This window comes from Oryza brachyantha, chromosome 1 (assembly GCF_000231095.2).
Source record: "Oryza brachyantha chromosome 1, ObraRS2, whole genome shotgun sequence".
Classification (NCBI taxonomy): Eukaryota; Viridiplantae; Streptophyta; class Magnoliopsida; order Poales; family Poaceae; genus Oryza; species Oryza brachyantha.
Window position 1 is genome coordinate 7,447,992 of NC_023163.2, and position 22,596 is coordinate 7,470,587.

The window sequence follows — 22,596 nt, forward strand, 5'->3', positions numbered from 1 at the left end:
TTTACCACCCACCCGCTGTCATCTGTGACATGTGGACCCTCATATGTCTATAACACATGTGGACCCTCATATGTCTATAACACATAGACACAATAACAAATATACAAAAAGTTAATTATTCCCTAAAAACTACCTGGGATCTTATGTTAATCAAGTCACTGCAACCACTAAGCTCCATGTCCTTTCACAAAAGGGTATAAATTAGAAATTGCTAAAGTTGATTTTTTTTTTCTGGTTTTCGGTTAGAACTGTTGTAGAAGGGCATTAGTAACTCCCTGAGGACAACAATTCCGACTCTCAGAAAGCAAAACAATTATGTAAGTATAAAAAATTTCCCTCCAAAAATATAATTACCAAGCCGATATCACGCCCCCATGTGTTATGCAAAATCTGCATTGGCACGCTGTAGGGCTAAGAGATCTGCTTATCTCCAGTCCGGGTCCTAAAAAGACTTAATTGTACTAGAGCCTGATTTGGAGCCAACCAATATCTCCTATCAATTATATATATTGGGCTTCCAAACTTGTGCTCCAATACATGAAAGAAAGAAACTATCTGCAACATCTATGGTATCAACGTCTATCAGTTAAACACATAGATGGTACCAAAAATGCAATAAGGGGTAAAAATAAAAGGCAATTCACAATCAGACTAGCAGAAAGCCAAAGCAAATGGCATCAAACAAGCTACGATTAAGTTCAGAGATTCAGCAGTACCCTAACAGGTTCAAGTTCAGGTGCACCAAGTGCGGCATCCAGCCTAACAACATTCACATCCATCCGAGTGGAAAGTGTACTCAAAACAACTACAGAACATAAAACGACCAAAACATCCACAAGTTCAGCACAGCCCGTAGCGTAACGGCTGATCTGCTCATCTTCAGCAGAAGAACATGGAGCTCCTGACCTTGTTATGCAGGCGAGGAAGCTCGGGCACTGGAGCACTGCCCACCGAGGTATGCCCGCCCTGGCTCGAAGAAGCGTCCGACATATCGTCGAACTTTATGAACTGGCTAACCTGAGCAGCAGCGAGATGCGCATAGCAAATGGGTGCAACTGCAAGGAAACAGGAAAACGGTAAACAAACAATGCTATACAAAAGTTAGAAGCAACGTCAGTAACTAGAGCATGTCTTGGCTTACCGACTGATATGGCTGTAGTGCTCCTCTGGTAGCTGAAACGTGTAAAACTTGGATGTCAGAAAACCTTCTTTCAAAACTGAAAATGGATCGTGGAAAATATCTTACACATAGGAAAGGGAGTGAACCAACTCCTGCAAGTCATCCGCTGAAAAGCCTATCTCATCATGAAGGATATGGTAATGTGTTGGCCTTGTAGTTCCCTGATACAGACAAGCACAGGTACTTAGCTCTATCGATTCAAGTGGGGGATATAAAACCACATTCCAATTAAACAGGGCTAGCAAAAATCAAAACTTGATTAGAAAAACAAAAATTATAAAAGATGAAACACAAACAAACTTGATTAGAATAATAAACACTATAAAAAAATGAAAGACAAACAACATAAAAGCAAAAACACCTATAGAAGTTTTGAAAAAAGCTATAATAGCCAGTGGCAACTTTTCACACATGCTACTTCAGCCAAGATAGATGGTATCATCAATGAATTCATTCCTTCAACCTAAATCAGTAGAATGCACATATTACATAAGTTACCAGCTGTAGCAATACAATTAAGGCCCTGCTTCTTTCAGCTTGGGATTATTATAATCTAGATTATTGGAAGTAAGCTAAAAGAAACAGACAACTTATGAAGTAGCTTAATCTAGAGCCTGGCTTATTATAATCTGATAAGCTCATTTAGATGAGCTTTTTCCAGATTATTGGGTGAAAAATTACCCACCATGCCACCTCCACTGCCTCTTTAGACTTGCAAACCCAATAATCTAAACTCTAATAATCTAGGAAAGAAACAACTCACAGCTTATTCTACTACAGATTATAACAATCTAACTAATCTAGATTATAATAATCTTAAGCTGAAAGCAACAGGGCCTAAAACTCCTTGCTGATCAAGGAGTCCTTAGATACCGATTCAATTGTGCAAGGGACACTCATACAAACATATATGTAAAAATAGTTCAAAAATTGGCATGACGGGATCAAGGCAAGTCCAAGAGCATTCCAGGTTAATTTTGTAGAGACAAGTACACAACATTGTAAATACTATCAAGCACAAAAGACAGGGAAAGGATTGAACAACGCAAAAGCAGATAAGTGCTCATGAATCACAGCCCATTAAAGCCAGCCTGAATAAATAACACAAGATGACACTTACAATCATTCCAGCATGTGAACACATGTAGAAGTCGTTGTTCCTAGGATGACAAACTGCGTTGTCCACAACAGTACCTAACAGATTCCATCATTCATATAAGAAAATTATATATTATTAAGGTTGTGCAGCTGTCAGTTTGTCAGATCATAAAGAGCAATGCAATTTACCAGGAGGAACGTTATTTTGAGATCCAGGCACAAAAAATTTGGTATGGTGATTTTTCTGTGCAACAATCAGTGTGAACTTTGGAGACCAATTTTCATCAAGAAACTTGCATGCCTACAATGATTACGGATACAACATGAGTCCAGCAAGTGATACTTTGTAGTCCTGCATACAAACATAAGAACTGGAGTCTAGAAGCAAATGGTCACAAAGCTATAATGAACAGTACCTCAATTATTTGATCCAACTCAATGTTCAGCACCTGGGTAAACTGGCTCTCGCTGACTCCATCTCTATATTAAAGGCACCAAATAAGTGCCAACATATAAAACAGTTGCACGAAGGTCCATTAAGTCAAAACATAAAGTATAATAACCCATAATTTAGCTGTTGCTTTTACAATTCTACACTTAAGCTTATTAATGTCATTTACAAGTAGCATACATAGAGAAACCGACCTGAAGATAATAACCTGATCAGGCTTACGTTTACCAGTACTGGTATAGAAGTCCACTAATAACTCCCTGAAATAATTTCCAGCACGAGTTGCAGAAGATATCATTAGCACCGACTCTGAATTTAAAGAAACATTGAAACATGCAATGAAATGTTAATATAATTGCACCATGGCCCAGATAAAATTGCTTACCGAATGAGGCCATCATCATCCTGAGTTCCTTGTGGCTTAAACAGTCCATCAATCATTTCCAACTTGGGTGACTGAGAACGGACCGAAGCCCTGTATTTCGATACAAGAGGCCATTCACGAGAACTAACAACCTAAAAAAAGTGAGGTATCAAAATCCATGGCACTCTTCATTATAATTCAAAACCTTCAGTTTCTGGTACAGCAGAAAATTAGAAAGGTCAATTACTTACTGCAGCAATAGAAGGTATATCAGACTGTCCAGGTGAACCATGGGAAACATCCATTCCCAAAATTATTGTTGGGACCTTTGATACAAGAGGAATGGAAGGTGACGTTTCAATTTGCAGCAATGAATTCAAGCCCCCAAGCTGATTAAAAAAACCACCAGAAATGGATGTTAATACCGACCAGATAAAATGGGTTGAAAATGCAAAAGGGAGGATGGGGGAAGCCACAACAAACCTTTGCATTTATCTTTAGCAGTACATTTGTAATATATTGATCATTAATTCTCGTAGGGGCCACACATTGTGTAATAATTCCAAATTCAGCAAGACATTTTCGCTTCCAGGGACCTAATAGAAAGGGAAAATGTGAGAATGACATAAAGGGTAGCTTATTTGAACAAGCACTGCACAATGATAGTATAACTGACCATAAATATCAGAATTCTTCCTCTCAGCAAGAATACATAGCAGAAACTTTGGTTGCCCAGGAAGCTTTTTTTGCATCTTGTCAATCATCTCTTCTACCCTTTTTGCAGCAGGAGCTCGTCGCATTGAAGGGTCCTCTTCAATGACATCAAATGGATCTTCTACTTTCTGCAAATCCAGTAGGTAAAGTGAGAGGAACACATTTGATGAAACATGCAAAATTACATGAAACGGAGAAACCCACAATTCCTTTCATGCCACCACACTTGATGATGTCCCGAACAAGATCCCTAACATTACACCGTGCAGAAAAGTTAACCACTGCCCATTTCTCAATACTGCTAGCTTTGATGAGCCTCTGGAAATATATATATATATAACAGAAGTTACAATATGAGTGACAACACGGAAGACTAAAGAGTAAAGTAGGAGTAGAATTGAGAAACACTTACCTTATTGTTAAAGTTCCAGCGCCCATTACGTGCAAAAAGATCTTCACCATTTCCAGCTTTTAGCTGCCAGAGATAAGCATCCAATTGATCTAAACCATATACATATATGGGATAACACCACAAAATGTTGACTAAAAACCACAGCACAACTAGTTCTCACTGACCTTAGGGGGCTGAAGCACCCTACCAGCAACTTGTGTGAAACTTCGAGCAATTGATATACCACATGAATTCAGCATAGGCTCTGAATCATAGTTGCTGCGTTTCAGTACCTGCAAATTTGCCATCGATGATTATTCAGCCAGGAAAGAGGCACGACAGCCCTTAAGCTGACATAGAGAGGTAACTCACATCAGACAAAACCGACATCCGTTCTTCAGGTTTCTGCCTGGACTTCTCAACAAGTGAAGATCTTTGAAGTGTACTCAAGGCCTTAGTATACCTTTGCAAAGGCACGAGAGAGCAGAGCTGGCAAACATAGGAACTTTCACCACTATCAGAAAGGATATCAGTTGGAAGAATCTATGTTAGAATAAGAAGAAACAAACCTCAATTGGAAAATAAGTTGGTCGCTTTGGTTTCCCCACATTGATACAGGGAAAATCACCAGAGTATCTCAACTCTATGCCCCGATTCTTCACAAAATAATCATAAACAGACACCTCCAGACCTTCAGTGTCACCATTGTCACTGTTTCTTTGCTTTAGAGTAAACCTAGATAATCATGAGAAGACAAGACCTCAATAAAGCATATTTCTTAAAGTACATGAAAAACAAAGTTGTACTTGCAAGTTGCAAAAGGGCAAATATCCAGAAGCACAGCAATATAATAATCATAAAAACAAAAAATGAACATGTTCGCACTGTTGATCATAGCAGTTTCTCTCACTCAAACCAACAATCTTGTATTCAGTATTTGCTGGACTTGTTTTTATCCTTAAATTCTTCAGAGAGCGCTTGGCCTACAGAATTGCAATAAGGATATGGTTCAGTATCTTAAATGGTTCACATGGTTTTTACCATTCATTCTTAAATTATTGTTTTACTCGATTAAATGAAGACACTACCTTTGCCCAGTCAATCTTGTTTGGGTGATCAACCTTCTGGTTGGCAAGTAGAAAATCAATTACAGGACCAGGTTTCACAATCATCGTTGTGGACACATCTGCACAAATTAAACAGAACATGCAAACATGTATATCAGTTATTGCATACATGTGGCCACATACAAAGTATAAAATTGGGATCATGTATGGCAAAAGTCCACCGATATTAAGAGATAGTCCACTCTGTGTAGCTCGGAAGCTCGAGTGGAATCCTCTGCAGCCCATCACACCACCACCCAAGTCCACAAAGTTGGAAGGATTGTTATGGAAAAAGGATTGACGGACCAAAAGGCAACCTCTGCAAACAAGGAAATGTTCAGAAAAATGTAAATCAGCCATAATGTCAATGATCCAAACAATATACAAGAAAATTTGCAAACTAGGGATTTCCGAAAGATATGGAAACATACTGTTTTGCAGAGTGCTGCCTTAAGATGATATCAATAACTCTGATTGCTTCCTGGGTGTTCTCAGATTCCTGGCCCCTCAAGGCCTGAGCAATGGCACTCATAGGAATTTTTGCTGCAAAGTTCAGCTCCACTTTGAAAGTTTTTGTCTGGTATGGCCTTCTAACCCTTTTCTTGTCATTTCCAGGACTCTCATTGCCAGGGCTGCCACCATTTGCCGCTGACCTAATAGCAGTAAAGTTCTGTGAGAAATGGGAACAAGCAAAACCAATGTTTGTATCATGGAAAGTAGCCCAAATAGTTCAGATAGATAATTACTTTCCAGTATTGACATCTTCCAGCACTACAGTGAACTCATTGTTCACTTGTGGAAGAGCACCAATGGTGAACAGGCTTTTCTCACCATCATATGCAAAATCTTTATTTGCAAGCTCAGATGCATAAGTCTGCTGGAGTTTGTCAATCACTTTTCTGCCTACGCCTTTTCCATCCACTGGCCTGTCATCTTCGTACTTCAGATTCACCTGTGTTCAATCAAACAAAGCAGTGACAATCAGACATGAACACAAGGAATTCAAAAGAGAACAAAAGAAACTGTTGCGAGGGCTAGAGACGCACATAGTAGTGATAGAAAAATTCATCTGTTGTCTTCAAAGATACTTTGAAATGGTTGGTTAACAGTTGTATCGGCTGGCCTTTTTTGCCATAGCCAGCACGGGGCATCAAGGCCCTCTTAGGTTTTGAGGGCTTTTTTGTTTCATCAGTTTTAAGTGGCTCGACATTTGGTGGCACGGGTGGTGGGGGTGGCAACTCCTCAACCTCGCCACTGTTGGACTCCATGTAAGCACAAGTCTCTGAAATAGAGCATAAAAGTAAATCAAATAAGCTCAAGACTCAAAATAGAAACAAAAGAAACAAACTTCAATTGTGTTGATCATAGCAAGCCAACTTTCTAAAAGAAATCATACAAGAGAAGAAGAAAGCTCTCCAGCCAAGCCATTCACACAGTAAGTTCATCATACTGATCATGGAAAAAGCTTAGCTTTTTATCAAACTAAACAGTCTGTTCTACTCCCTTCATTTCATATTGTTAGATATTTCATCTCAATGTAGTATATTGTTTGTATATAATCTAAACAATGCTAGAAAGTTATTGTGAAAACGTAGGTAGCATCAGTTACTTCATACCAGTTAATTTTGGTACTAGAACACTCCATAACACGCAAAAATGCAGAAGCCTATTATCAACAACAGATACATATAACAGTGAAATAAAGGTATAACATACTACTACATGTCTAACCTACATAAAGATAAATCATTTTTTTCCACTCAAGATGCATATAACAGTGAAATAAAGGCATACCATACTACTACCTGTCTAAACTCGATAAAGATAAATCATTTTTTTCCACTCAAGATCGGTACCATAAACCTCCCTAAACCCCCAAAACCCCAAACAGAACCACCAACAAGTAGACAACCACAAAAACAAGACACAAAAGAGGAGCCTTCCGAACGAAAATGTATACGAACCCCAAACAGAAGTACACAAGAAATACCCAAGAAAGTAGACAACCACAAAAACAAACACAAAAGAGGAGCGTCCGAAACAAGTTTGGAAACATCAATCAAAGAACAAAAGAAATAGAAAAAGACTCGCACAACCACTGTTTTGGATGAACTTTCCAACACAAAAAAAAAATCAAAACAGAACCGATGCCATAAACCGCGAAAGAACAGGACGAACAAACCCACAAAAACAACGCCAAGAACGGAAACAAGAAAAAAAAAAGCCCAATCCAAACCCCTTCACACCATGCACCAAAATGCAGCGATCTTTCAACCAAGAACGGGGAGAAAACGCACAACCACCCAAAAGAGCGGAGAGCCTTCAACGCTAAAACCCCATGAATCCGGCCCCCGACAAAAAAAAAAGCGCCACCAACAAAAAAGAACGAAATTTCCACGGTAAAAACCCCCCGACGAATCCACCCACCGAAAGAACAAAAGAAAAAACTCGCCACCAAGAACCACACCAAAAGACACAGCCAGTCCATCCCACAAACACGCACCAACACCAATCTAATCTGCAAACAACAACGAACCGCGCCAAGAACCCTAGATTTTGGGAGAGGGGCCACCCCTCGGCTTACCAAAGAAAAGGATGGATGCAGGGACGGCGGCGACCTCCCCGAGAGGGTGGGCTTGCTGCTCCCCCCTCCTCCCGTTGTCTCCTCGCACTCGGAACTCGAACGCCTCGCCCCCCTCCACTGCCCCCACCCTTCTTGTAGTAGGGAGGCCGACGCAGGCGCAGCAGCCGCAGCAGGAGGCGGAGGCGACGAAGGGCATAACGGTAATAACCCCCACACGCCGCAGCGCCGCGGCCGCATCGGGGTCGTCCACGTGTCTGAGCCTCCCATCACGTGGCTCGCGGGGGACACGTGGACGGCCCAGATGGCTCCCCGGCGCGCGCACGGCGGACGCTTTTTTGCTTCCCCCCGTGCTCCTCCACTTCCCCGCTGGAAACCTGTCGCCGCACCGCTGCCGCCTCACTGACACGTGGGCCACGCACGGTTCTGGCCCCCATCTGTCATCGAAGTGCGTGGTTTTGCGGGTGCTGCGGCGTCGGCTTTTCGCAACGGAAGAGGAGTGTTTCCTGATGCGGCGGCACGTACCCCCCTACCTGTGGGCCCACACGACGCTGTGGCCCCACCTGTAAGTGAGAGGGGTTGGTAACCCTTACTCCCTTAGCCCATCCGCCTGCAACGCACGGCGTCACCGCGACGGTGAGGCGAGGAATCCGAAGCTTCGAGGGATCCAACGGCCGGAACCGCCTCCGCACCGTACGCGCGCGGTGCGATCTCAGCCGTCGGACCTCACGCCGTCCAGAGCCGTTACCACGACCACCGAGGTATCCTATCCACGTGGGCCCCCCCCACATCCAAAAGGCAGCTGCCGCCGCGCGGGGCGAAGGAACCCGGTCTACGTACGCCGTTCCACCGACGCGTGGGTCCCACCGCGCTGCACTCCTCTCGGCGGGGCCGTGGACGCGGCGCATTCAACGCGGAGAGGGGAAGAGGGTGTACAGGTACAGGTACGAGCGGTGGGCTGCGTGTGTGTTGTCTGGCCTGGTTTTGATCGGAGGAAGCGAAAGCCGGGTCGGTGCATTTCCCCTCCTCCATTGCTGCTGCTACCTACCTGCACCATGCTAGTACTGTCCCCTGCAATTGCCACATTTGGAAGCCAAGCCTCCAAACCCCTGTGTGTGCCTGATGGGCTGCCAGAATTCTCCCTCCGTCCCATATAAACCAATTCATTTGGCTTCTATGTCCAGCATTTGACTATCTGTCTTATTCGAAAAATTTTAAAAAAAATTAAAAAATAATCACATGTTAAGAACTGTTCATGATTTATCATCTAATAAAAATAAAAATGTTAATCATAAATAATTTTTAATAAGACAAAGAGTTAAACATTATAGATAAAAAGTGGAAAATTGGTTTGTTTTGAAACGGAAGGAGTATCTTTTTACTACTCCTACTGCTACTTCCAGTATTTTTGTTGTAGTTTTGGGGTGTTTATGTTAAGAGAGGTAGAGTATGATGTATTGGGATCTAGAGAGGAATGGTACCGTGAATTTGGACTGTTTTTTAATTATTGGATAAAAAAATAGGTGGACCCGATCGAGCGCTACCGTTATACTATAGTGCCTAAATCGTTATGTCTATAATGTTTGTGCCATTGTTTATGGCATTTTTACTATTCCACCCACATAAACCGTGTCTACCTACAAGATACGATCCATACTTGAATATTACTTGAATATGATAGGAAGGATTTAAAGTTTCAATAATTGGTTGTTTGTGGGAGGAGAGGTACAGTATAATGGGAAGGGTTTGAATTCTGAGTAATGGGAGGATAGGGTGGAGCATACATGGCTGTGGATTTTAATTATTTGTTTTTGTATGTACAGATAAGGACTCTTTTGAATAACAAATATATTTGGAAAGCAACAGTGCAAATATTCAATAAGGACTAATATTGGTTTGGGTTTTTTTAATTAAAAAATGGGGAAAGTAATGATATTACATATTTACTGTCAGCATTTCAATCTTTCCGATGTTAACTTTTGTCGATAAACTGATATTTAGAAAGAAAGATTAATTAATTGTGTGTGCATTCAGGATAAGACAGTTTTGCATTTAGTATGTAATAACCAAATTTCTTTAAGGCACACATAGATCATTTTATCTCTAATAGAACTATAACTAGAAGCTGTTGTGGTTTCATTTAATTCTATGTTTCATACCCTCTAGAATTGCAAAAGGAAATCATCAACCTAACCAAACCAACAAATGAAAATAAATTATTAGAGAGTAAGGCTAATGTAGGCGACAATCATAACATACCATCTCCGCAGCTTTCGTTGATGTTATTGATCTGTCTCCATTACTGCACGTCTGGTGTACCATGATATTGGATCTCTTTGTTATCTTAATGGATGTCGCACCACCAAAGATCATCGCTCCACCCCATGGATCTTACAATCTCTTCAAAAAGAATGGATATATCGAGAACAGTGAAGTTGTGACACAAATATGGAGTTCAATGAGGACACATCAGAGCAATAATGTGAATATTCAATGAGGGGAAGTAATATTGGTATGTTCTTTTTAAAAGGGGTAATGATATTACATATTTACTATCAACATTTCAGTCTTTACGTCGTTAACTATATTGAATAAAACTTATATTTTAAAAAGTAAAGATTAATTAATTATGTGTGCATCCAGGGCAAAGGCAAGCTTGGATTTAGTATATATTGGCAAGATTTCTTCAAGGCACATATGGATCCTACAATTCCAAAAAATATATTACATTCTCATCTCCAATAGAACTACAACCAATTGCGGTTATATTCAATTGTAAACATGTTTCACACATTCTAGAATTACAAAAGGAAATCATCAACCTAACCAAACCAACAAATGAAAAGAGATTATTAAAGAGTAAGGACGATGTGGGCAACAATCAAAACTTACCATCTCCATTGCTTTCGTTGATGTTGTTGATCTGTCTCCATTACCGCACACCCAGTCTACCATGATATTTGATCTCTTTGTTATCTTTAATGGATGCCGTGTCACCCAAGATCATTGTTCCACCCCCATGGATCTTATGATCTCTTCGGAAATGATGGATCTATTGATAAGAGTGAAGTCATGACACAAATATGGGGTTAAAGGAGGATGCAGAAAAGCACAATTGAAGCTTGAGGCCAAAATGTTGTGCTTGTTGATGAAGCAAATCAAGGTCCAATAAACTACAACATGAGGGAAGGATGCCGAGGTGTCAACAAAACACATGACAAGTAGGTTGCACCGGCGACGACGATGGTGGCGGTGACGCACATTTGGAGGAGGTTAGAGAGATGCAGGGGTGGAGGCTAGAGTGTCTAGCTTATAATTCGTCGAAAGGGGAGGAGCAGGGTCCTCTGGCAAATGAGATCGCGAAATGACATTTCTTAGCCCAATTTATAGAATCCAAATGGGCCCTTAAAGTATTCATTTGCTTCGACATTTTAATTCTTCCATTACTTGCCCCGAGATTTTCGGTGTTAAACATGTAATCATGTTATTATGTTTAAGAGAAACCAAACTAACACATGGTAAATACTAGCTCATCTTATCGAAATCCCACATAGTCAGCCGTCAACGTCCCTTTGCTTTGTCAAAGTGGAACACATGTGATTGATTGTGTTTCAAGGTGGTCGCATGACATCTAACATAGCTTCATGTTGGCTCAACATTAGTCAACAATTCTGAAATTGATATCATCGGCGAGCTTCAAATGAGTTTACCGTGACATATATATTGATCATGTGAACTAATACATGTAAACATGTGACAAATGGATATGGACCTAAACAGATAGTGAGGAAGTAAGTTATGTTGACATTTAGGTGTTCAATGAAAAACAAGGTTTAGTGGATACAAAGCAACAAACCAGCAACCCAGCTATAAAGGTTGCAGTTGAACCAAAAGCGACTGAATGTGCATCTAGACCCATCTAGACCCCTAGTGGGTTTTGGATGATTGATGATTGATGACAAACTAATGAGGGACTAATGATCTTTGATGAGCGAAGCACATGTTTAGACACTAAGGAGATTTGGAGTATGCTTGCTAACCCCTACAGAAGAAAGAAAAGGCTCAAGGTAGATAAATTTGTTTTGATTTTGGATTTGAGTCCTACGTAAGCCATAATGTTAGGAGGGGGTCATGCCCTCAATTTGTAGAATGAGAGAAATAAAACATCTCATTCACAAGGGAAAATGCTCTCAGTTGTTAAGTGGTGATCGGAAGTTCTGGTTGAGGTGACCGGCAATTTTGATCGGCCTCCTCTGTTTGAACGAGAGATCTAATCAGAAGTTTCAATTATGGTCATCGAAATTCATATCAAGGCCCTTTGCTAGACAGAGATTGTTTATTGAAAGTTCTAATCAAAAGTTCTGCTTTGATCTTCTAAGAGTGTTCCTAAGTATTGAGTTAGCTCTAATACAATATTTCCCCGCAAAGAAAAGCTTTAATACAATCTTACCGTTCGAAACGACATATAAAAGTGACTGGATGGAGTATTTGACAACCAGTGCAACCCCTTGGTAAAAGGAAATGGCCACTAATTACTCACAATGAGTTTCATTCAAAGAGTATGATCCATTCAAAATGTAGGAATATCTTTTTATCGTTATTCATTCAATAGCCAACACTAAGGCTGCGTTCGAACTAGTGGTTCGACTGGACTACTCTCTTGTCAGCTGGAGCACACCTTTTGAATTAGACTATGTTTTTTTTGCAATATATATAAGTTTATTTAAAAATCATATCAATATATTATTTAAATTTCAAATGACCGATACTCAATCAATCATAAGCTAATGGTATTTTGAGTGTGTGCTAGATAATGGCGAGGATAGAAGGGGTGACGAGCGGCCTAGCCATCTCCAATAATTGCATATAATCATCTAGTTAATTAGGCTGTTAACCCAAATAATAGTGTACTAGGCCTTCTCCAAGATTCAAGAGGGTGAAAAAATAATCCCAAGTTAAGACAAGTCCAACCAAGCCTAAGGGATGATACTTCGGCATATTTGGAAATAAAAAATATGTTGTGATTAAAACTTTTATAATATGTGTTCTTAGCGATCTAAAAATCAAGGCTAAAAATAAACTACGATGAAAAAACATCAGAATCAAGTCTAAATTTAAGATAAAAAATTTAAAATTTGGTTTATAAGCATAAGCAGACGAGGGTGTAAGTATTTGTCGAGCTATTTCAGACTTTCATATGCTCTGATAAGTTAGGTTGCTGGCATGATATTTGTTACAAAGGTCCATCAAGAGCCCTAAGCGTGTACTGTACCTAAATAGACTATTAATCCTTAAAAATACTCGTATTAATTACGGTGTACTATACTTGTATCGCTACTCTTACTATGCAACTAGCCTATACTGGCACAGTACAATTGTACACGTATTACCGGAGCACACTTTCCTAATTATATTATGTTTTTTTGCAATATATATATCCTTTAAAATCATATCAATACATTATTTAATTTTAAAATAACTAATACTCAATCATTTATGTGCTAACGACATATCTTGTTTTTTTAGTGCGTGCTAGATAATGGTGGAGAGACGGAGGGGGTGGCCAGTGGCCTAGCCATCTCCGATAATTGCATATAGTCATCTAGTTAATTAGGTAGTTAACCCAAATAAGGGCATATTTAGCGTGGAGTGCTAAGACAAGTGCTTAGAAAAGAGAAAAGGTTAAGCACCTTGCATAAGAGCTCGGTGTTTCAACGCAAGGAAGCTAGCTGGACGCTTGATTGTCTATGTGTTTGTGCTTGTTTGCCGTTACATATATGTAGTTGAAGTGCTCAAGCGTCGATGTCAAAGAAAGCAGCGCCTTCTAGTATAAGTGTCGTACAGTTAGGATGTGAAAGAAAAAACCGATTTCTCTCTCTTAAGCATTCATCTAAGCATCGCGTTGTGGATGTCTTAATAGTGTATTAGGCCTTCTCCTAGACTTGAGAGGGTGCCCGAATATGGTTGGCAATAGGGCAAGACGGGGCCGGGGATGACCGTAACGCCCCTGGCCTCATTCTCGCTGGGTTCCCGATCTCGTACGGGCCCTTAATTTTCTGAAATGAAATGAATACCCTCACAGAACACCATCAAACACAATAATACACAAAAATGAAATGAATACTCTCACATATATGCATCGGGTGACACTCCATTTGAGAATGGGGCGACGTCAGGGCCTTAGGGGATGGGGCCCGACGGAGGAGGGTGGGTGACGAAGAGCAGATTGGAGGAGGCGGAGGAGGAGTGAGGTTGTGAGGGATTGAGGGTATCGGTGGCACAAGATACAACAAACATGCATATGTTTGCTAATTGTTATTTTTGGGCCTAACCAAACTATTTTCATTTTCCAAAAAATCGGGGCCCGTGGGGATCCCCGCGGGGATTTTTCGTCCCCGAACAAAACGGCCCCGATCTCAATTCCATGCGGGCCAAAATGGTCCCCGGCCCTAGGCCTTGGCATGGAACTTGTTAAGCCTACGTTAAAATAATGACGAGTAAAACCAAGCCTATGAAAGTGATCATTTCGGCATATTTGAAGATGAAAAATAAATTGTGAATAAACTTTTATATACGTGTACTTATTTATCTAAAAGTCTAGGCTAAAAATGACCAAATAAGCTCTAAATTTAAGATAGAAAAAATTAAATTTTGATTTATAAGTATAACTAGAAACAAAAATATGAGCCTGCGAGTATTCAAAGAGCTATTTGGGTTTTTCATATGCTTTGATAAGTTAGGACGCGTCATGAACTCATGATGTTTGATACGAAGGCCCATCAAGAACCCTGAGCGTGTACATTCTACTCTACCTAAATAGACTATTAATCCTTAAAATATACTCGTATTAATACGGTGTACAGTGTACTATACCCGTATCGCCCTACTGTGCAACTAGCCTATACTGGCACAGTACAACTTACTGTACACGTATTACACCTTTCGCTCGCGCCAAAATTTCAGCGCCGCCCGCGCGCGCTGCGCTCTCGCTTCGGCGGGCGGCGGCGGCGGCTACGTGGCGACGGCCGTCCAGTAGCTGGTCATGCAGGCGCTGGCCGGCGTGCCGATGATCCGCGCCCACTCCCAGCCGCCGCACCCGTCCGCTCCTCCTCGCCGCAGCTCCGCCAGCTGCAGCCACAGCACAAGGGCCGGTAATCAGTCAAACCTATTATCTCTATCTCCCTCCTCGATCGAGGCGAGGGTGAGGAGCGGGTTGGGGGGGGGGGGAGGGGGGCTCGATCTCGATCGCTTTGCTTACCCTGCCATCCCGTAGCTCGAAGACCACCGCTTCCTCCGAGAACGGCACCGGCCGCGCGCCCGCCACCTGTTCGTCGAATTGCCCCAGCGCCAAGGGGCGGCTTTAGCTGGCACAGTACCAAGAAAGAGCGAAATGGGAAGGGCCGGGGTTGCAGGTGCGCATACCTTTTCGTCACAGTTCCCCACGAAGCCGTCCGCGTAGTGCGCGTCGGCGGAGCCCGGGGTGGCACAGCTCTTGTCGCCGCCACCCGCCGTGTCCAGCGCCGGCACGGCGGGCGGTGCCGACGGGTGCCCGTGGTTCGTCCACTTCCACGTCCAGTCTTCAAGGTGTCGCCGGTAGGCGTTGCCGTCGGACCCGATGACGAACAGCTGGGAGCCGTCGAAGCACGGCCCCGGGGCGCCGGCGATGGTCACGTCCCGGTGGGGAGTCCCGTGCTCCACCCACTCCCACCCGTCCTGGGGGCTGAAATGGTACTCAACTAGGCCGCCGTGCTCTGATACCATGAAGATTGAACCGGTGAGGGAGAGATGGGACGGCCTCATTGCTGTCCCTGGTGATCGTGAGAGGATGAGATGAGGTGATTGGTAGTGCTTATGCCATAGCTCTGTGATTCTGTTGTACTGGTATAGGCGGCCATTGCGGCCAACCACAAAGATGACATTTCGTCTGAAGACTTCCTGATCCACTATGAATGCAACCTTGGTATCTGGAGGGCTTTGGCAGTCCTTCCACTTGAATTTCCGTAATGCAACCTGCACAAGTTTATAAGGGCATCAGCAAGATGCTGTTCTGAACAGAAGTTAGCATACTGACGTATTAAATAGTTAACTTGATGTACTTTCCCATTTAATCATAGAGTACTTTGTTTATGGTTCGTATTATTAATAAAAAAAAGTATATTAAACTCTTTAGCTACTGTCTATCTTGTCTCATCTGCAAGGAATGCGAGTTATGATTGTTTAAAATTCTGATGTTCCTGAATATGAATCCTCTTTATTTTTTTGTTGCATTGCTCATACATGCTAGCTGCTAAGAATGTGGAAAGATGTATGGTTCAAGAAAATAAAATGCCCATCCCTTAACTGCTTCTCTACTCTAGATCAGTATGATGCATAGACATGCCATTATCTTGAGTAATGCATTCATCATTTGTTCATTTAATCGTTATTCACCAAGTGCTAATCAATTTTTGCTGCCAAATTATGCATGTTTTTAAATCTTGGGGTAAAACAATAGCTCAATTGAAAATGGGCACAGTCGAAATCTTATTTTGTAATAAGGTTAACAATGACATGAATGAGATTATAGCATGTTTGGACTTCTACCGTGAACTGTAGCAGCCTGCCTCTCTTGTTAACAAAGAAGAGTGCGTCATCTGTCGTCACTCTGCGTGGTAAACCTGGGATGCCATCCCATGGAGACCCACTCGCGACCTGTCTTCCCTTCCTCATTGCTGTGCAATTGATCCATAATAGTTCATCTCCATTTCTTTCTCTAATATGCAGGTTCCCGTAAACGTCGACAAGATACAAGCTGCCATTATAGCTTCCTACTGTACCTTTCATGGAAGTACTGTGTTCATGTCTTAGCCATAGCCAGACACCGTTGTTGTTTAGATATTCAAAAGTAAAGCCATTATCTGTTATGAGAAAAAGTGATCTATCTGCATGCATCACCCGCATATGGAAGTTTAGATCAATACTTCTTGATAGAAAGTAATATGATTCCGTGTCATCTCTCTCATGGGTAGTAACATACAGGTATTGTTGCTTATCGTCTTCTTTACGCCTTCTGGAAGGCGGGATATTGCTCAAGTCATTTGGTTTGGTATCTGCAGCTACATTTTTTGCTCCGGTAATACAGTTTATTGGACCATGCTCCTCTGTGCAATATTCTGCATTCCACCCTTCTGTTTCTGGTGCATCTAGAATGGACCACTCATACTTGTTTGGCACTTTCCTTTTCATGCTATAGTGTTGACTTGGACCAAAATCGTCACCACCCATACCAGGCAAATGCAGCTCCCCAAGCCTGCCATCATCCAGTGGGAATATCATTCGGCTAACTTGAATCTGTACACCCTGGACGTTTCTTGCGACCTTTGTATTCTCAGGAGACATATGATTGACCCATAGCCCTCTGATCTTATTGCTTTGAGCTCCACCTTGTCCATTGAAATGATAGACCATGTCAGGTCTGTTTTAGCTTGATATATCAATAATAAATTGTTGCTCTGGTATAAGAATTAAAATAATTGAATATACATTTTGTTCAAAGAAGAAGTTTACATGAGAATGTTCAACAATCATTAATCTAGTTGACCTGCATCTAATGCATGATTCTATTGTAGTTTTACTGTTGCTGTTTTCATATAACACGACTTCTATATTGATTAAACAAGAGCATGAAGTAAGAACAACCTTTTTTTTACAACATCAAATCATGATCAATGATTTAGATAGAAGAAATTTTTACTGGAGATATCAATTAACTACCTGTATGGAGTAGTTTCTTCCTTTTTATTTTTCTTTCGTTTTTCAAATTGAAGCCACACACTGAAATAAATAAATAAATGGCTCTGCTATGAAATTTTCTTCAAATTCACATTTATTGTTTGATTGTTTTTATTGACCTTTTTAAGGGAAACAATATGGGAGAGCTCTGCTGGAATGTTTGAATGACCTTGAAGGCTTGAGCAAATGATTATACCTTTGGAGTTTATACCTCTGTATTTTGGGAATTGATACTCATATACTTTTCCTGTGGTTGTCGTAAAATACATTGAAGGTGCGTCATTAGATTCATCCTGTTGCACTTCTGTAATGGAACTAAGTCTTTGACTCTTAGGAGCTCCATGTTTATACCATTTCCACTTCCTTCTATGCAAGCGACGCTCCACTAATAAACCATCCTGCCAATCTATAAAATATCTTTAGCAAACAGATAAATACTGTTCTGTAATAGAAATGGAGGTTCTAGTCACGACAAAATCTTGCTTTACTGGTGAACAAAGAATTCCTATTTTTACATATACATTCATCTGAACTTATAAGTCTCTCATTGCTTGCTTGTTAGCTTATGAGCCACAACCAACATTTGAATTTTCAAAACTTAACTTTTGAAGTCGATTTTGAGGTTTTTTTTTTCATTGTAGTCTGTTTCCACTATTGGCTTTTAAACTGCTAATAACACAAATTTAAAAGTTCAAGCCATAAATTATTTTCAGGTGTTTCATTCATTTTTCATGGCTTATCAGCCATAGCTCAAACGTCCATGGCTTTTATCGATGGTGAGTTTATGAATGAGTCATCAATTTTCTTAAATTGTATAATATGATTGGTCATAATGTTCTTTTCAACACTCTATTTTTATTGTTCTGCTACTAGATATCCAACTAAGAAACCACAAACATGTTTCTTTTCGTTAGTACATTTCTTGAGACTATGCTTATTTATGCAAAACTATCACAAAACCATTATTTTAAGACAGGATTTTAATGAACCATACGAACTTCTCTAAAATATTTCTCAGATAATGGACTTTCAGTCAAGGTGGCTCTGATACTTTGGACCAGATGAAAGAGATACAGGGCACATTCTTCCTGTTTTCTTGACATGGGGGCATATTCCACTTGAGGCCAAAAGATGCACATCAGGTACATTAAAAGGATTTTTAACATGTCTTAAAGTTTTGCTCCAAAAACATGGTCTCAAGAAGTATATTATTTTGTAAGGACCTTTCATCAGCTCCATCAGTCTATCAGGAATAGCTATTATATCATTTTCAGATTATAACAATCAGTATCGCAAGAACATATACATTTATAATCTTGCTGTATTAGCACAGTTCCATTAAGTCCTTTATGAAAGCAAATTCTTACATACCTTTGTTATCAGGAAAAGGGACACTGAGTTAGATCCTAGCAGGCCATGCAAAGCACATCCAATTGATGAGCTTAATGAGACATTTTCTGCTGTTTCTTCACTCCATATGTGCTTTTTCCATGATGGTCTTGACTCTTTGTCAAACTCATACAAGTCTCCCATAGAACTGCACCGCAATATCCCATATTAGCACTGGAGTGCAGGAATGGTGCAAGGTACTTTACATTTTGGATAAAAAACGTAAAAAGTATAGCCCTTTCTTGTATGAAAAACTAAGCATAGTTTAACTAGCAGGAGGTGTGAATGTGCTTCCTGTGAATGACCTAATCTGAAAATGTAAGCATGGCTGAGCTGGTGGAGGGGTGGATGTACTACCCTACTACCCGGTTTGGTCTTCTTCCATTTGGATTTGGCTGTTTTTCTTCTTCCTAATGACATCCTCATAACTCTAGATATATTTTACTTGTCTAATAGTTGGATCATATAGCCATAACACATGAATGACTCTAGGAAGCTATACCTTTACTTTACAGAAATATCAACCGTTGATCACCTTTAAGGTACACCTAATACCTTCCAAGTACTGTAAAACATCTCAACCGTGATGTTTCTCAAAATAAAGGAGCTGCTAGTCCCTTCAAGCACCATAAAATATCTTGGATGTCTAAATTCTAATGTAATCAGAGCAGGGCAGAAGATATGTTAATGAAAGTAGGGCATAAACATTTGGCTTCCTCTCCCCTCTTTTCTGCAAGTTGACTTTGTTTCAGACATTCATGACACACAAGGACAACAGAAAACTGATTTTATAGTACCAGTTTTGTTTTCCTAAAGTAGTTTGGACTGACACAGACCATCAACTCCGAAAGAACACATGACATACCTTACTGTGAACACTGTCCCTGGTCTTGCGTTCCCAGCATCAGATATATATGATACATCTCCTCCTGGTGGGCGGCCATGGTAAATCCACCTGTGCATCAGTAACATTGGTCCATTGTATGGTGTCAATAGGCTGCAAATTATCTAATTCCCAAAGAAATTTTAGCAGTTGTCACTTAAATTAACCAATTGGTAGGCATGAATCTGCTGAGAACTTTAAATGTATTATCAGTATTTTAATCAGTGCAAGAATAAAAGTCAACCCTTTATTATGACATGTTATTATTATTTTTTAAGTACCATGGATTGCCATCTAACAACACTGACATTTGTGATGATGTGGCACATTCATATACTTTGTTATGTACTTAGCTCTATAGATGATTAAAGATGTAGTGTCTTCAATCTCATATGTTTTCTTATATATTAGATGCACTTACACAGCAATGATGGTAATTAACTTTTTTATGTGAGATAGTTATTAAATATTCATAAAACATGACTTTATTATACTCATTTATCCTGTCAAATTCGAATAGAACATTATATGCTTTCCAGATGGCTATCCAGTCTCCCCTACTGTGTCTTTTTTCCCAAAAAGAACATCGTATGCTAGTTTTCATTGAATATTGAACAAGATATGGCAGCCATGTGAATTAATACAAATTCAATAATACTTCTTCATACCTTAGGGGCTGAAGTTCTGTGACCTCTAGCAGGGATCCATTTGTGATAGATAGGAAAAGTTTCCTGTTTGAGAGGAACAATAATTACCTAATTAATCTTCTTGTGTGCACAAATTACACTAGGAAGGACCGAAGGAGGCATTAGGGTAGAAAGTAGACTCACCTTCCATCATAGGATACTATCCCGTTTCTTATGTACATAGCTTGACTTTGTGTTTTTTCTCCAAGGTCTGTGAATTGTTGTTCGGAGTTGAATGTCACCTCTGTCCAGATAGGCTGTGCATGTTCATTTAACTGTAGCTGAAAGGGTGTAGGACTATTAGGTCTGTGAATTAATTCAGAAGCCCATTTCACAGGACATTGAATGAATTTCGTTATATTAAAAAAGAAAGTGCCTCATTTTTAGGGAGAAACGAGGTGAAACATAACATTGCTCACCTAATTAGCGGAAAGCAAGCTAAAACCGCCATTATACATGATATTGTTATTATACTAGGTGCCTAATCATTTTCTTGGCACTTTTTCTCATGAATTAATGTTGGAATTATCTATACATATTGCAGCATAACCAATTCTCAACTTTCTTGTTTTGTACTATGGGGAAACTACTTTCTTAATTTATATACAGCTCTTATTCCTCTGCTATTCATGTAAGACTTCATATGGTCTTAATTAATCATGACTACATGTCCTTTGCTCTTTGCTTAATTTCAAATTTTAAACACATGTAGGCAGTCCAATAAAATAATAGAAATGGGTTGGGGAAAAAGGAGGGTGGGATAAACTACTGTTCTATTATTGAACTTAAACAGTTCTAGAAAACCATACAGCAAAAAAGATAAACCAACGGTATTGCAATAGTCATGATAATCGGTATTGTTCTGTTTGATAGCTAGAGATGCAACTTACTTGATAGAGGATTCCAGCCTCAGAGAGAGCAAGAATAGTTGTATTAACAATGAAAGTTGCTGTAGCATAGCCAGCTGAAATCGGTAGTTCATGAGGAGCAATCACCCATACCAGCCCGTTCCAGAACCTCTCATATATTGATCCACTTTGCCCTGTCACCCACACAGATGATTCTGACATTCTTGTCAAGGAAATCCTTTTTCTTATTGGTAAGACTGGATCATTTCTATCAGCTTGATCACTGCCATCAAGCTCTATGTTCTTCTGACTAGAAATAGAAGCATGTCCATGTCTCCTTTCCAGTTGCTCGATTGATCCTACCTTTGTGCAGGTATCATTGATGCAGGACATCAAATTGAAAGGCATGCTTATTTCCACCCAGGTATTGCTCTGTTCCTTGTACTCCCAAAACTTGTTTGTCTTCTGCTTAAACTTTGCTTCCTGCCCCGGGCTGGGATGTAACGGACACCATGAATGAACAGAAGCAGCAGACTCCAGGAGAACACATGCTACAAAACATAGCAACAGCAACAACAGGAATCTGCAACTGCAAGATGGATCATCCATGGCCACCTTGTAGAACTTATCTTCGATGTTGATGCATGCCCACATCCAAGGTGTTCTCCATATCAGCAAAGATCTTGCAGAGGTAGCCCTTGAACCTGGAAGGTTGGAAGCTATATATCATGAGCTTTTTCTGTAGGAGAATGAAATATGGGAAGGACCCTCTCCTGTACTTGGCTGTCCTGCGGCTTAACATGCAGTGCAAATAAATGTTGCAGAAAGAGGAAGAGAGAGGAGGTAGGGAGGAGGGTACCAATATCTCGGTGTGAGACATCAACTGTCATTTGATGAAGAGGCCATAAAGTCATTAGCACAGGCCTGGGTGGTTCGCTTTCCTTTTCAATATTTCTTTTTTGCCTACAACTTTCTCACCAGTCGCTGTTAATTTCTCCAAACAATTTCTTTTAAGTAGACAGTTGCAACCCACACATTTCAGTACTGTTAGGCAGTAGTCCTAATCTTTTTCTAGTGAAAGAACTTTATGCCTATACGGTAGGGAGGGGGAAAGGCATGAGAATCTTGGATATT

General features: G+C 40.5%; 2 protein-coding genes and 1 long non-coding RNA gene across 4 annotated transcripts; 1 reads left to right on the forward strand and 2 right to left on the reverse strand.

The window, feature by feature from the left end:
* Window positions 1-661: 661 nt before the first annotated feature.
* On the reverse strand, window positions 662-8,010 carry LOC102709600 (protein argonaute 4A). The gene is made up of 23 exons (XM_006643989.3): window positions 7,889-8,010; window positions 6,351-6,586; window positions 6,051-6,256; window positions 5,736-5,957; window positions 5,487-5,623; window positions 5,287-5,384; window positions 5,084-5,181; window positions 4,768-4,933; window positions 4,571-4,687; window positions 4,384-4,491; window positions 4,220-4,282; window positions 4,012-4,125; window positions 3,770-3,935; window positions 3,577-3,689; window positions 3,345-3,482; window positions 3,115-3,245; window positions 2,924-2,989; window positions 2,695-2,758; window positions 2,468-2,579; window positions 2,301-2,374; window positions 1,247-1,341; window positions 1,142-1,173; window positions 662-1,055 (listed from the first exon to the last, which is right to left on the reverse strand). The coding sequence occupies exons 2-23, from the start codon at window positions 6,570-6,572 to the stop codon at window positions 880-882; spliced, it is 2,718 nt and encodes a 905-aa protein (XP_006644052.1). The 5' UTR covers window positions 6,573-6,586; window positions 7,889-8,010; the 3' UTR covers window positions 662-879.
* A 6,554-nt stretch (window positions 8,011-14,564) lies between these two features.
* On the reverse strand, window positions 14,565-22,143 carry LOC102704022. Of its 2 annotated transcripts, none has more exons than XM_006645699.3 (10): window positions 21,505-22,143; window positions 20,759-20,895; window positions 20,597-20,659; window positions 19,911-20,000; window positions 19,028-19,193; window positions 17,868-18,054; window positions 16,469-17,307; window positions 15,308-15,895; window positions 15,144-15,209; window positions 14,565-15,013 (listed from the first exon to the last, which is right to left on the reverse strand). In XM_006645699.3, the coding sequence occupies exons 1-10, from the start codon at window positions 22,114-22,116 to the stop codon at window positions 14,897-14,899; spliced, it is 2,865 nt and encodes a 954-aa protein (XP_006645762.1). In that variant the 5' UTR covers window positions 22,117-22,143; the 3' UTR covers window positions 14,565-14,896. The 2 variants fall into 2 exon arrangements, with proteins under 2 accessions (XP_006645762.1, XP_015699181.1); XM_015843695.2 differs by having other exon boundaries at window positions 17,853-18,054; window positions 21,505-22,127.
* On the forward strand, window positions 18,526-22,074 carry LOC107305589. Its single transcript, XR_001551799.2, has 3 exons — window positions 18,526-18,798; window positions 21,836-21,886; window positions 21,987-22,074. It is a non-coding gene; the product is annotated as an uncharacterized LOC107305589 (long non-coding RNA).
* Window positions 22,144-22,596: the final 453 nt, after the last annotated feature.